Below are 14,755 nucleotides of genomic sequence, written 5' to 3' on the forward strand. Positions count from 1 at the left end.
ATCTAACAGCAACAGTCTACCTAGTTGTGGTTCTGTTCTGCCTGCTCCTGGGAGCATGCAGCTGACACAGGTTTGTGAATCATTAATATTGCCATTGAGCCATTGAATATTGGATAGCAATACTACATTTTTTCTGAGAAAGACGATCTTCATAAATATGACATGACTAGTTCGGATTTTCTCCTGTTAATAATACTACATTCTCCACTCTCCATCAAGTCATCATCCGTCTGTGAGAGCAGAGAAAGTACAAGCATGCACATGCCCCTGCATCTCCCAAAGCTGCTGTTTTCCTTCCCCTTCTCTCCTATTTCATTAGCAGAAAGTGCCCTTAATAAGACAGAAAGTCTCCAGTCAATCTGCATTTCCTTTTACTACTTAAAGATTCAGCTGAAGTTTTTCCCAGCAAAGCAGTGTTGATTATACTGATAAATAGTAACAGCAAACATGAAGCCTGTAACACTTAAATTTCTCCATTCCAAGAAACTTGGGCTCACACCACTCAGAAATGATGTGTAAGCCAGGACTGAGTGGTTTTAAGTTCATCTTTGGGAAGCAGTAATTACAGGTGCTGCGGAACCTGAGCCCAGATGTAATCAAGTCTTAGTGACACATTCACAGATGTAACTCTCATCTTCTTTTACAGGCTTGTAAATTTTTGTGTTTCAATCCACAGATTCATGAAGCTGAGGATCATAAAAATGCTTTGGATGAGAACAGGTGAGTGTCCGTGTTTGTTTATCAAACAGCTTTGCAACATGATCCCAAAGTGTCCAACAAATGAAGGTTTTATTCTTCCCTAGTGCTGTTCTGATTGGGGTAGTTCTCTGGAATAACTTTTCGTAGCAAGGTCTTTCTTTGTTCCCAGGTCTTTCTCATCAACAGAAAGTCTCCGCCAGTTGTCTGAACAACTCAATGGCCTGGTTTCTCAGGTACGGCCTCGTTTTGATCCATTTGTCCTATTAATTCTCTTGATGTTTGATGTGGAGCTTTAAGCTCAGCTTTAAGTCAGCTCAAGAAAACACTCTTCAGCCTCAGAGGTGTCTGCAGTTATCCTACTAAACAGTAAGATATTTAAGCGTTGAGAAGCAAAACCTCCTGGTTTAGGAATGTAAAATTTCAGCAGTAAAAAGAAAAGCAGAGTGGGATGAATGAACAGCATGTATTCATGGGGAGATGTATTCTTGATTTAGTGGAAAAGAATCTGAAGGCAATCTGCATAATTCACATCAGCTTGTCACAGGGGGAGTCTGCATCTATCCTTAGCCAGAAAAGTATGTTTTCTGTGCCTGTCTGTGGTACTTTGAAGTGAAAGGTGCTATAAGAAGTATTACTATGATAGTCAGTTCTTACTTAATAGTGATTTGTTGCCTTGGGGAATAAAACTGACTTACTTGATTGGTTTACTTCTAGTCTACGTCGTATGTGAATGGGGAAAGTGCTGTTTCTTCCACAAATATTAAGGAACTGGAAGTAAGTTGTTCTCAGTCTTTTTTTTTTTTTCTTATTTGCTACTGTTGATCCCTTATTGGGACTCTGTGCTTACAGCAGTGTTAATGAGACCTGCCTGAATGCACAGTTCACATACCTTGCTGTCTAGTGTTGTCTTGTGCTGTAATCGGGTAGTTGTGACCAACAGTAGGAGGCAGGTATTGGAGGTGTTTCCAGTTGGGACAGGGGATAATCTGGCTTCCGTGCAACTGCAGTTCTTATTTGATTCACTTTTATGTCAAAATGAAGCCTTGGCAGAAATGGATAAAATACGTTTAAGTCCCAGTTGCTTTTGTTGAAACTGCAGATTTTGTTTTGTTTGGAGAATCTGATTATATCAAACTGTGATAATGATTTATTTTTCTGTCCTTTTTAATTATTGCTTTTTTCCTCCCCTCCTCCTCTTCTGCTCCTTCCTTTTTCTCCTGTCTGCATGTGCCCATCAGACACGTTACCAGGAGCTGGCAGTAGCCCTGGATTCCAGCAATCTAACTAACAAACAGCTCGTTACAAAGATAGAGGAATTGGTAAGAAACAATCCAACCAACCAATTTGACATTGTCTTTGCTGCTCCTCTATGCTCTCTGGGTGTCTGCAAGGTTATGGGTTCTCTCATAGTCCCACAAGGAAGGCTGCTTACACAGCACTATGTAAGGAACAAAATGGGCTGTATGGAAAACCTGTTAAGGGATCAAAGTCTAAGGCTACTTGTGAATGTATTGGCTCATCTGAGGAACAAGAAACAGAGTTTTGTTGTTTCCATTTAAGTGTGCTCTGTTGATCTCGTCATGCTTTCCCTGGATGATAGGCATCCTGATAAAACAGCTATTTCTGGTCCTGGTCTGAGTTCCTGAAATACAGAATTCTGGTGCTGGCAGCAGTGTGAAAACCTCCTTTCTGCAGGTGGTGATGCTGTTCTAAATATATCAGCAGAGTGGGAGCAATAGGTCTGGGGCTGGTTTCTGATCATATCCTCAGCTTCTCTTGGCACGATGAATGAACTGCTTTGTCCTGTGGCCTGCATGGATTCCCGCTGCTGCTTTTCAGCCCTCAGCTTTAACACTGCAAGAAATGCAGCTAAGTGGACTTGGTTCAGTCTGAAAAGAGCCTTTCTTGTGTAAAATACTTTTCCCCGTTTTGTTCCTCTCTCAAACTACACTTTTCCCAAAGTTCAGCATTTCCCAGTGTACCCCATGACCCCTTTTGTTGTTTTATTTTTGGTTTTGGGCTATTTTTGTTCTATTCTGTTTCTTTTTGCCTTTTAGCTGGGCTGCAGAGGTACCTGCTTACCCAAGATTCTTCTTGTTTGCCTGCTTTTCTGTTTGCCTGGAACTCTGTAGGGCCTGTGCTACATCTGTGGTCTTGCCTTTGCTTTTCCTGGTTATGTTGTGCACTGGCATTGCTAGAATCAAAAACTCGAACTCATCACCCTTCCATCTGTAGTCACGTTTCAAAATGCATTGAAGTAGTAGTAGTAAAGAAACAGCTTGGCCAATGTCCACTCTTTGGGAAGGGGAAAAAGTACCAATTATGTAGTTACTTATGAGGCATCTGTGAGAAAACTGCTGGGGGGGCAACGAGAGCAAATGGCAAACACAGCAGCCCAGTTTGCGTGGGAGCCTGGGCAGACGGCTGCCTCTTTTGTCTCCTTCACCCCATTTCTAAAGGTGCTCTATGTACGGTCAACAAATCTCCAAATACTTAGAATCATAGAATATCTCAAGTTGGAAGGGACACTTCACCCGTAAGATTGAAATTGGCTAGGACAGCATTATCCCTTTGCTTTGCAGTTGGCTTCAGCGCTCTCTCGTACCACCTTTTGCAGAAGCCTGCCAACAGAAGTGCGGCTCTGCATGACTTAAAGGCCAGTTGTTAAGTGGGATAAGGGTCTAAGGTCTCAGTTAAAGGAAAAGGCTATGGTTTTTGTTTGTTTTGTTTTTTAAAAGCATTTTTTGGTGATTATCCTGATTCACCAGGATTACTACAGTTAATGTCATAGATGTGGGATGTAAGTTTAACTGAAGTTGGTGGATGCTCAGATATAAACATACATGGATTTCAGTAGTGGTATTTGGGAAGAACTGTGGTACTGTACTGAGCAATGAAAAACATTTCTGGCATATAAAGCGTATTGGTGAAGGGAGCCCTAAATCGACTATTTTTAATAGCTAACATGAACTTGTAGTCTTCTATGGAAAGGATAATGGAAATTCTGTTTGCATTAATTGGGCATGTGTCCTACTTGATTAAAGTAAAAATGTGTTTCAGCAGTATGAGAGTATTTTCTCTTAATACTGGCACATTGATTTTCTTCCGTAGAAACAACAGAACCAAGAAGCAGTGAATCAGCTGGAGAAGGTAAAGTGTGTCCTATTTTTGGATAGATACAGAAATAGGTATCTGTCTCTCTGAGGAGTAGAAAGGATAGTCGATTGTGGCACAGGCATATGTGATCTTGTCTTATGTTAGATTCAGTTTCCTTTGTAGCATAAGGTTGAATATTTTGACTTCATGAGTTAGGTCTGGCAGGTAGCATTCTTTTAACAAAAGCTAGTATTTAAATGCTCAAGTATTGGAGGAGTGTAGTGGAAGCAGGAGATTACAGTTTAAGTCCTTGCCAGGAGCTTGCATTCCAAACACTGCCACATTTATGCTAGGAGTGATTGTGCTATGCTGTCATTGCCATTCTAGGATGGATAAATAATGAAGTAGTTAAAATAATGGAAGACTGAAGTATGTCTTTAAAAATACTGGTATCGTTTAGATGCTGGAAGTACTACCAATGAATCACTGCTTTTTTAGTTTGACATAAAACAACGAGAGTTAACTACTTATTTTTGTGCTGAATAGGCATCATTTGTTTATACAGGAAAAGAAGGAGTTTGAACAGAAATTTTCTAAAGAGCAAGCAGCACTGAGGGAACAGCTACAGGTAAGACAGAGCCTCCATTATAGTAATATCACCTGGCTTCTGCTGTTTTCTGGATTACTGACCACTCACAGTCTTTATCCTGGAAGCCACGAGTCCGTTCCTTCAGGAAATCTGGGAGTCAGTCAGCCAGGCTGTACTTAACTGCAAGAAAGCTTTACCTTTACTGAATTATCCTTTTGTGGCAAAAGTGATGTTGCAGTTACAAGCAAAGAAGTTTCATGCTGAGCTGATTTTCCTTTCCCAAAGGTTCATATCCAGACTATTGGAATTCTGGTTTCTGAGAAGTCTGAGTTGCAGACAGCCCTTGGACATACTCAGCAAGCTGCACGGCAGAAATCAGGTAATTGAGCACTCCAGCTCAAGCTGTTGGTTAAAGCGTGGATTTCAAGCCACGGGCATGATAGTTGCTGGCAGCCAGCTCACAGCACTCCCTGACTCCTTAATGAGCAATACTTGGCACCATCACTGCTTCTGTCATCATAGCTGCCCCCAAATGGGAGCAGGTTGATCCCATGGCAGTTGAGGTTCTTTTGTGCATCACTAAAGCCTTGTCAGCCCTGTTTGGGTCTGGTGACTACCCCAGACTGTTCCTTTCTGACTTTCTTCTGATTCTTTTAAAACTTTGTTCCCTTTTCTCCACCCTTCCTCCCTCCCACACAGCTGTCATGTTAATGTAGGTTTTACCCGAGCCTTTGATTCTGAAATAAATTTGAGCAATTTATTCTATTAGGGGGAAAAAAACCCCCACCAAAAACCATGTTGTCTATTGTTCTACAAAGGAAGTTTCATCATCTCCCTCTAAAAGTGAGGAAGGTAGTTACAGAGAGCTTTACTGCCCGGAGTTGCTAGTGATTCACCTGTAGAAACAGGAGTGGAACCAGGTCTACTGATTTACAAAGCTCTGTGGTGCCTTAAGAGCTTCTTGACAAAGTAGAAAGTGCTGTTCAGCCAGTTCCAAAAAGCTCTTTGTTATCTAGCCTCAACTGATTCTGCTCTGACTTGTTCAGGAGAAGCTGAAAACCTTGCTGCTCGTTTACATTCATCTCGCCAGAGGGTATCAGAGCTAGAACGTACTTTGTCCTCCATCTCTATGCAGCAAAAACAGTCAGAGAAGGTAAGAGTCACCTCTGTTTATGCTTAACCAGCAGCTCTGCCTTTAGCTATTTGCTTGTCACTACACTACTGCAAAGTCTGTAGTCCCTGCTTAGAGAAGAGGCAGGAATTAACCTTGTTAGTTGTTAATTAACCTTGTAAAGCTTTGTATTCTCCATGATCAAGGCAAACTTCATTCAGGTTTCTGTCACCACTAATCATACAGTCCTGATGCTCTCTTCAGATCTGGCACCTTACTTCATTAGTCTTGCCAGCTCCACACAACAGAAGCCTTGCTGAGACCTCGTCCCACGAGGGTGTCCAGCAGAGAGACGCGTTAGTATTGATATTAATCCAGAAGTTTGCAGAAATAACCTCATGTTCAGTTAGTAGCATCACATTTGAAAAGACCGTGCAGACTTATTCCTGGCAAATTCAAGAGGTTCTAAGCAAACCTGCCCTGAGGATTTTGCCAAAGTTATGACCTTTTCCACTTTAGCTGGTCTGCTAAAGGTGAAATGAAGGGTTTTTTTAACATCTTACTTGTTTGGCTAAATTATGTAGATAAATCAATAATTTCCTTTTTCTCCAGCATAATAAAGACTTAGTGAAGGAGCGAGACAACCTGAAACTGGAACTGTACAAACAAAGGTAAGTCCATTCTGCTTGTTACTGCAGAGTAACACTACTCTTCTCAGTAGAACCACAAAACATAATGAGGGGCATGGACCACAGGAGGTTACTTGGGAGGTTGGATATTCAATTAAAAAAAAAAGTCACTACATGAGATGTTTCTTGATTCTAACTGCTGTGAAGAACTGGATTGTAAATTTATGACATGGACATCAGCAACCCCATAGTACATAAAGTGATGACACTTTAATTTTTTGTTTGTTTCAGCAAAAGTAGTGAGGAAATAAAGCAGCAGAATTCGGAGCTGTCAGAGAAGGTTCATTCCCTGGTTTCCAAGAACTCAGCTCTGAAATTGGATATGGACGATTTGCATAAGAAACTGGAAATGGCTGAACTGATGATTCAACAGGTGACCATAATACTTCTGGGACATGAGGGTAGATCACACTAATCATTGTAAGACTGCTTCTGACAGTGGGGACAAGACTTAACTCTTGTTTTTAAAGGCAGGTGCAAAATCCCACAAGGTATCCTCTTAGTAAAAGGCTTTCAGTGAGGCCTGAGAGGAACAGAAATTCTATATTCTAAGGAGTTGGAGCAGTAGATTGAAAGACATTGTGACACTGGTCTGCTAAAAGAATGTTACACGATATGAGAGGGTGACTAAACATACCAACTGTGAAAATACGGTGACTTTTCCTGCTTGTATCTGTGTAGCATTTTGGTTACTCAGTTGTTGTGCAGTCTGACTGAGAAACCAGTTGAGTAGGGGTGGTGTTTGTACCCACTCTAGCAGGAGGTGGTGAATTGGACCATGGCAACTTGAAGGTCAGCTGGGGAAAGTTAAGAGAAGCCAGTTAGAAAGGGAGTGCATGAAGCCAGCTGTTAGCAGCTCAGAGTGGAAGCTTGGTGTTAGGGTGAGCCTGTGAGAGAAGAAACTGCTCTCCTCACCCTGCCCCAGACAGTGGCTTAAGTTACCCTTGAAATAAAGCCAACTGCTACTCTTCTGGGAAAAGTACTGTGTCTCAACTGAACCAGCCTTGCTGCTTAGTCCACTGACATGTTCCAGGCATTAGCTTTAAATTCCTGACATGTTTGACAACTTTTAAGGTCATGAGCTTTTATACCATGTGATCTGGCTGTACAATACAGACTCTGGAAATGCAGAGTTTCTGAGCCAAATGATTTGATCAAAGCACATTTTCTTAATTAAAAAAAAAAAAAGGCAAATATTAAATTAGTAAGAAGGAGCTGCCCAGTTCAGCCTGTTTTACAGGGCTAAAATCTAAGCTTTCTTTTTCATTCAACTTCACCGTGAGTTGGAGCACTTTGAAGAACTGCAGAAGGTTACAGCACGGCTCATGTGGCAGGTTACTGTCAGGGGAAAGGCTACAGAGAAATTGAATACTAACATTTTGCCATAACTTTTTGATTTTTGTTGGCAGTTCTCAAATCAGGCAGGGAGTCTGGATGCAAACCAGCAGTTGCAGGTGGTACTGGAGGAGAAGGCGAGCCTGGAAACCCAGGTTGCTCAGGTAAAAGATTGTATGAAATATGATCCAAATCTTGACATCTGTACAGAAACTTGTGTGGCAGAAGAATGCAGCCTGAGCTTTACATTAACGCTGGTTTTGTCAAGCTTTATCCCTTAAGCAGTCACTGCCAGATTTATTTAGCCAATATGACTTTCTTTGTGTTTCATTTTGTTTTGAACAGCTCTCAGAGTCCCTTCATCAGCTCCAAGCAGAAAGAGATCAGTATGTAGAGAAACTGAAGGAGGAGCAGAGCATTTGGCAGCAGCGGGTACAGCAGCTCTCTGAGCAGGTAGCATCAGGGGCAGTATCACAGCTGTTTGACAAACACAGGTAGGAGTAAATACACCATGAACACTGTTTTAACTTTCACATGTGTGGTCCTACAGGTCCACACAATGGCAGAGGAGAAGGAGAAGCATATGGCCCAAATTCGGGAGCTGGAAGCCAGTGTTACAGAGCTGTTGAGCAAATCAGGTAGGGCTTCCAAAGTGGGGCTTCACACGGCAGAGTACCAGCTGGTTAACTCTGTCCCCACTGTGCAGCAACTTCTGCGCATGAGGTGCAAGTAGGTCTGATGCTCTGAAGCTGCGAAGGCAGCTGAAAGCCTGGTGACCCTAAGAAACCTTTCATCCTAGCACACAGCAAGTGAACTACTTCAAATAATTGACCAGCAGACTGTTTACCTCTTTAGTATCTGCCTGACTGTACTGTCAGCCTCTCTGACCCAGGAGTTTGGGAAGGCAGGATGCTCTTGCCAGGGCTTTGAAGGAGTTTGCGGCACACGGCAGGATGCTGCACTTGCTTTTGGGGTAGTTTTGCTCCTTCCTTCCTCTCAGTGCCCTGTGGACTTCCTCTCAGTGCCCAGACTGGATACTGCAGCTGGTGATAACCTTTTGGGTCGTAGAGCTCTGTAGGCTGTGGTATGCTTTGTGTATGTGATAGCGATGTGTATAACACAGCGATTTAGCCCTTTGACTGAGCTGCTTTTGATTCCATGTCCTCAGCAGTTAAGCCCATGGATATTGAGCCTTCCTTACCAGCAGGGCCCACAGCAGCTGAGCTGAGTTTGCAGGAGGAGATCCAGCGGCTGCAGCAAGAGAAGGAGGAGCTGCATGGGCAGTACCAGGCCCAGGTCCGGGACAACGAGCAGCTGAGCCACCTCAACCGGGAGCAGGAGGAGCGGCTGCTGGAGCTCGAGAAGGCTGTGCAGCGCTACAACGAGGAGTCTGTGGACAGACAGCAGATCCTGGAGGACATGCAGAGTGACAAGGCCACAATTAGTAGGGCACTGAGCCAAAATCGGGAGCTGAAGGAGCAGCTGGCTGAGCTGCAGAACGGGTTTGTCAAACTGGTATGTCTCGTTCCTGCATCTTTTCCCACTGCTTCTCTCACTGGTGCAATCCTTTTGTAGCACAGATGGAAAAAATTGGCAGAAGCATTGTCCATCTCGTGGCTTCTGAGGCTATGGATGCTCCATCTTCTGTGATACGTATTACCGTGCCAGGAGGTTCCCTGTAATTCCTTACTCCCTCAGGTGCTCTGGCAGACAAACCAGTATCTTTGTGCAGAGCAGTTCCTCTCATCCCCTGGCAGCCAGACTGTTTCTTTCCCTGAGTATTCCTCCTGCCCTTTTACCCTTGAAGATACCTGTTTTCTGTTCCCTGTATTTGCCCATGAGGAAGAAGTTCTCAGCAGTCTTCTTTCCTGCTGTTGTCATTCTTACCTGTCTGGGAGCTGAATCCTTACTCTTGCTTGCTGCTTTCAATGTAACAGCTTCCCCTTTGGGGCCCTGGCAAACTGACACATGGTCTAGCCACTGATTTTTTTCTTTAGTCCTTTCTGAACTCCTCTCCTCGTTTTTGAATGTCTGTGACGCTGTTTGGGATATTCATACCCCCCATCTGCTTTGGAGCTGACAGGCTATGTGATGTGCCAGGCCTCTTCTTGGCACTGTCCCAGCACTGATTCCCCTGGCTCTTTCCTTGCTCTTCTCCCATCTTCCAAACCTTTTTGTAAGTTATTTACTGCCCTGAACAGTCAATTTATGGCCCTTAGTTACATCCCAAAATAACACAAGCAATGGCACTCTTGTATTGGGAATGAACATGGTTTATGGAGAGTTTACATTTACGTTGGTTGGGGCAATTTCCTTATATGGTGGTATTTGTCTTGCAGACAAATGAAAACATGGAGGTTACAAGTGCCCTACAGTCAGAGCAACACGTAAAGAAAGAGCTGGCCAAGAAGCTTGGGCAGCTGCAGGAGAACATAGGGGAGCTCAAAGAGACGGTAAGCCACAGCCGGTGGGATGGCAGGGCAGGTATGTAGCAGTTTATGCAAACTGCTGGCAACTTTCCCAGCTTTGATGGAAGGATGGAAATTGGTATTGTAATGGTCAAGCTGGGAGCCTTCCCCCATCGTCTGCTGTCTGATGTGGGGGACCAGCATGTGGGGCAGATGGTGGTTGCCTGCCTAGTTGGTGGCTTTGGGGCAATGTTGACAGTTTGGATCATGTCACAGGGATCAGCTTTTCTGGCAGAAGTGGTTAGATGTGATGGTTTGATCTTGTTATGTTAGCTGGAACTGAAAACACAGGAGGCTCAGGGGCTGCAGGAACAGCGGGACCAGTACTACAGCCACCTGCAACAGTACACCGTGGCGTACCAGCAGCTGTCTGCTGAGAAGGAGGAACTGCAGAAACAGTACTTGCTTCAGACACAGCTTATGGATCGGCTACAGCATGAGGAGGTTCAGGGGAAGGTGACAGTGGAAATGCACCTGAAAGAGCTGCAGCAGACCAAGGTAAAAAGGGGCAAGTGGAAAGACAGGAGGAAAAGTGATTAACTACTTTAAGTATTAACTAAGCAAAAGGTTGGCCCAGATGATCTTTCGCAGTCCCTTCCAACCTGGGCTGTTCTATGATTCTATGATTACATCCTGTGCAATACAGGTGAATGATACTTGTCTGGAGCAGAAGCGCTGCTTTTTTGTGTGTATGTGCGCGCAGTGCTACTGCGTGAAAATGTAGTGACTGTTTGCAGGCTTGCGCAGGTTTCAGTGATCTTCTGCTTCTCTCTTGCAGGAAAATCTGGAAGCTGTAGCTAAGGAAAACAAAGAGCTGCAGGCCCAGATCAGTCAGTTAGCTGCAGACCTGGATGGCAGGATTTTGCACCGACTAGATGGTGAGTAGCTGCAGCCAGTCTCCGGGGAGGAGGTAGAGCTGGGCTTTCTGGGGTATTACCTCTTTGATCACCTTCCTCCTTTTACAGGAGATGGAGTTGAAAGTGAAGCAATGACTGAAGAAATCCCAAAATCTTCATTTGTGATCCCAGAGAAGTTTGAAAGCCATGAAGAAATGGTGAGTCATTAACGGGTAGAAAAGCCTTTGGTTTTAGTTCTAAACAAACATCTGGAAAAGGAGGCAGGTTAAATTGCAGAGAGGTTCCACTGGGTGCATGGAGTAGGCTGTTTATCAGCTGTGATCCCTACTAGCTGAGGCACAGTAATGAGGAAAGTGTAACAGTTCTTTGTGCATAGTAGCGAAAAAACAAGACTTCTGCAGCATCCTTGCAAGATAGGCTGGCAGTGGCTTTAATTGTGAAAACAACTCAGCTGGCAGAATAGCTCTCTAATTATGGTGATGATGTTCTCTGTAGTTTGGAAGGCAGTTTGGAAATGGTGTCAAATATCTACTAGATTTTTCTGTAAGTACAGTCATAATCGAAAAATACTGCGATCAAACAGCTATCATGAGTGCTAGTATTTAACTTGCATATTTGTACTGCTTGGGAATGAGAAAAGATGCAGTAGTTGCTGCCTGGTTTAGTTCCAGGGTAGTCACTTAGTACTTTGGTTTCACACCCGCAAATAAAATGGCGTGAACTGTTACTCTCTTTGAGCCAAGATGCAAAACTGATCATGCTTCACGCAGGAGAAGCACTAATGCATATATCTGGAATTCTTAGGTCGCTTTCTTGACATCTGCCATGTCCCAAGTGGAGAAGGAGCGAGAAGACATGAGGCAGCAGCTGGCTGCTCAGAAGCAGCAGTGCAGAAGCCTCCTGCAGCAAATAGCAGCTCTTAGGCAGGAGCACCAACATAACATCACGCTGGGTGGAGGTAAAAATTCTGTGCAGTTTGGGGACAGTGGGAATACAGAGGCATGCCTTGGCCAGCTGGCTCTGTGGAACAAATCTACAGGTTTTGTGAGTGCCTCCTCTCCAAGGAGGCACTGTAAATTATACCTGTCCCTTTCAGATTCCACTATGGATACTGTTCCAGTGGAGGTTCATGAGGCTTTGAAAACAGCCATGGAGAAACTACAGGTAAGCAAAGAATCTCATCTTTCAGCTCCACTACCCTGCTCAGCTAGACTTTGAGCCAGCACACACAGACAAATTGTATGGGGAGTAAGTAGCAGGTATTGCATAATAATAAGCTACTTCCTAAAAAGCTTATTACTGCTTGTCTCAGCACAGAAGAGCTTGCAGCAGTAACTCCTCTCCCACCCCTGCCAAAGACTGTGAGTGTACGGGCCTAACGCTCATCTGTGGTCTTTTTCTAAAGAAGTAACTGAAAACTAGACCGAGTATCTTCACCGTGCTGGGATGAAGCAGGTGGTCTGCAGTCTTGGAGCCAAGCACGACCACAGTTGTGCTGTCCCAGCAATGAGAAGTTTAAAGGCACTTCTGCTCCCCAAAATGCAGAGATGATTTTTTACACCTTCTCTAGCTCTCTCCTCTCTGTTCCTTTTTAGCATCAAGTAGGAGATAAGTTGTAAAGGCAGCAAGATTTGTTCCCTAGGCTCAGAGCAATGTGAACGGAGGGTGTTGTCTTTAACACAGGTATCCTCTGTACGGGAAGCAGTTCAGATGATTGATAACGATTTTTGTGTTCAGTCCCGTTTCACAGACCTGATGCGTGAGAAAGCTGATCTGAAGGAACGGCTAGAAGAGTTAGAACATCGCTGCATACAGCTGTCTGGGGAAACAGACACCATTGGTACGTTTAGGCAACACCAGCACAAGCTGAAGCCTGCTCAATGCATCATTTATTTGGGGAACAGAAGGTCCCCAGCAGCTTTTGGAGCTGGAGCCCTCCAACTACCAAGCAGTTCAGGTCTCCCACTGCTGCCTAACTAGGCTTGATCTCCAGTCCAGGGTTGGATTTGCTGGATCCTCATGCCACGTGGTTCTGTGCTTACCGTAAGGCTCGTACCCCAATCGTGCCGACACTTACTCCTTACGCTTCTCTTCTGTTCCAGGGGAGTATATTGCATTATACCAGAGTCAAAGGGCTATCCTTAAACAGCGACACCAGGAGAAAGAGGAGTACATCAGCAGATTGGCTCAGGATAAGGAAGAGATGAAGGCAAGGAGTCTTTTCCATAGTACTACTCCAGGCAGGGCAGGCGTGGGGAATACGTGCACAGTCCAAGCCTTCACTTGTTGTTCTTCAGCTAGCTTTAAAGTTACTAATTTTGTGACTGAGGCAGGACTGCAAACTGTAGTGCAGTGTTTGTGGCCACAGGGATGTGCACGTTTCATAGGCTTTCCTTTACTTTGATGCAGATGAAACTACTGGAACTGCAGGATTTAGTGATGCGTCTGGTCAGGGAAAGAAATGAATGGTACAGCAAGTACGTAGCAGCTGCTCAAAACCCGGAGCTGTTAGCAAACCAGAATGAAAGTGTACTTCCAGTGGAGAGGCGCATTGAGCTGAACGCTACTGATGGAGAAGGTAAGCTGCAGCCAGGACGAGTTCTGTAAAATGGAGTAACCCGAGGTCTCAGTGCTGCGCATAACAGGAGGAGTCACCTGCCTGCCTTGTCTGTGTTCCTTACAGGGTTACGAGAAGTGAATTTATCAGATGAAGCGGAACAAGAGGCTGCTGTTCATCAGTCCGGTTTCTCCCCTACTGACAGTAAAGCTGCTCAGCCAAGCCAAGAGGACCCCACAGCAAAGCAAATAATGCAGCTTCTCAGAGAAATCCAGAACCCCCAGGAGAGGCTGGGCTCCCTGCTGGAAAACCCCTGCATTCCCTTCTTCTACCGTGCTGATGAGAACGATGAGGTCAAAATCATGGTAGTTTAAGTGGCGCTAAATCTTATTTACAGCAATTTTCTATGAGCCTGAAAGGACTTAATGGACTTGTATGTGCCCATACCTCTGCTCAGTGCCCTTGGTCCGAACAGATACCTACTTTAAAGACATCAGGAAAGAGGGATGGCAGCAGACGAACTCAAGCATCAGACCTCATCCTCCCTTTCTCTTCTGTTACTTGGTGTGCTTGGAGTACAGGCAGACTCAAACTAATCCTGGGAGGCAGCTGGTGCTGGCACTTCACCTGGGCCAGGTACAGGCCGGGGGGAAGGGGATTCTGTGACTTCTGGCAAAATGATTTAATCCCTTATCCCAGCCTGCTGCCAGCTTCACAGCAGTGACTGAGCAGCAGTTCTGATCCATCGCTCGTGCCTGTAATCGGCCTACTTCCTTGCAGGGCTCCCAAAGTAACTAACTTATTCTGGTAACAAACTCTTTGGACTCTTAAACAGGTTGGTTTTGTTTCATATGATGTATCTTAAACTTCCCCCCTTTCTTCTGCAGCCTGCCTCTTGCAGCTGTCCAGCCTTGACCAGCCCAAAAGAGACAGGCTCCTGGCCAGCTGGGCAGCACTACAGCCCCACTTACTCTCAGCGCTAGGGGATGGAGGGTTGCCTTTTGAGGCTTTTTGGTTACTTGACAAAGCTTTATGTGATTCTTGGGAGTGGGGTGGAAATGTAACTGCACTTTGAAGGATGGTGTGTTTCACTTGTATGTGTCTGAAGGTTTTATTTATTTAAAAAAAATGGGAGAGATAAGTAAAAGGAAACCACTTAATAAACATGCTTTGTTTTGAATTTCTGGACTCTAGGGGTTCTAGTTCTCCATCACTTAAATTTTCTCTTCTCCCATTTTGGTAAGGAGTGCAGTAGATGGGTGGAATACCAAGATGCTGTGGGCCCTGTTTGAGTTCCTGGGGCACACATCAGCAACAGAGGTATCACCTGGCACTGCCTTGAAACTGTAGCCAT

The 14,755-nt window shown here is 44.6% G+C and overlaps 1 protein-coding gene across 1 annotated transcript in view; it reads left to right on the forward strand.

Annotated features, from left to right (window-relative positions):
* Positions 1–13,987, forward strand: part of LOC104620318 (golgin subfamily A member 2-like) — a gene marked incomplete at its 5' end in the record, with an annotated part of 18,068 nt that extends 4,081 nt beyond the window's left edge. The window contains 25 exon segments of the mRNA XM_010286538.1: positions 1–70; positions 677–720; positions 869–932; positions 1,414–1,473; positions 1,938–2,018; positions 3,811–3,849; positions 4,361–4,423; positions 4,670–4,763; positions 5,431–5,537; positions 6,108–6,166; positions 6,416–6,557; positions 7,594–7,683; positions 7,865–7,972; positions 8,070–8,157; positions 8,688–9,034; positions 9,859–9,972; positions 10,261–10,485; positions 10,766–10,865; positions 10,953–11,041; positions 11,649–11,802; positions 11,941–12,008; positions 12,582–12,684; positions 12,947–13,053; positions 13,254–13,422; positions 13,528–13,987. The exon segment at positions 1–70 is cut by the window's left edge and continues 32 nt beyond it. Coding sequence (XP_010284840.1) covers positions 1–70; positions 677–720; positions 869–932; positions 1,414–1,473; positions 1,938–2,018; positions 3,811–3,849; positions 4,361–4,423; positions 4,670–4,763; positions 5,431–5,537; positions 6,108–6,166; positions 6,416–6,557; positions 7,594–7,683; positions 7,865–7,972; positions 8,070–8,157; positions 8,688–9,034; positions 9,859–9,972; positions 10,261–10,485; positions 10,766–10,865; positions 10,953–11,041; positions 11,649–11,802; positions 11,941–12,008; positions 12,582–12,684; positions 12,947–13,053; positions 13,254–13,422; positions 13,528–13,775 — 2,833 coding nt within the window.
* Positions 13,988–14,755: the final 768 nt, after the last annotated feature.

This window comes from Phaethon lepturus, unplaced genomic scaffold (genome assembly GCF_000687285.1).
Source record: "Phaethon lepturus isolate BGI_N335 unplaced genomic scaffold, ASM68728v1 scaffold10720, whole genome shotgun sequence".
Lineage (NCBI taxonomy): Eukaryota > Metazoa > Chordata > Aves > Phaethontiformes > Phaethontidae > Phaethon > Phaethon lepturus.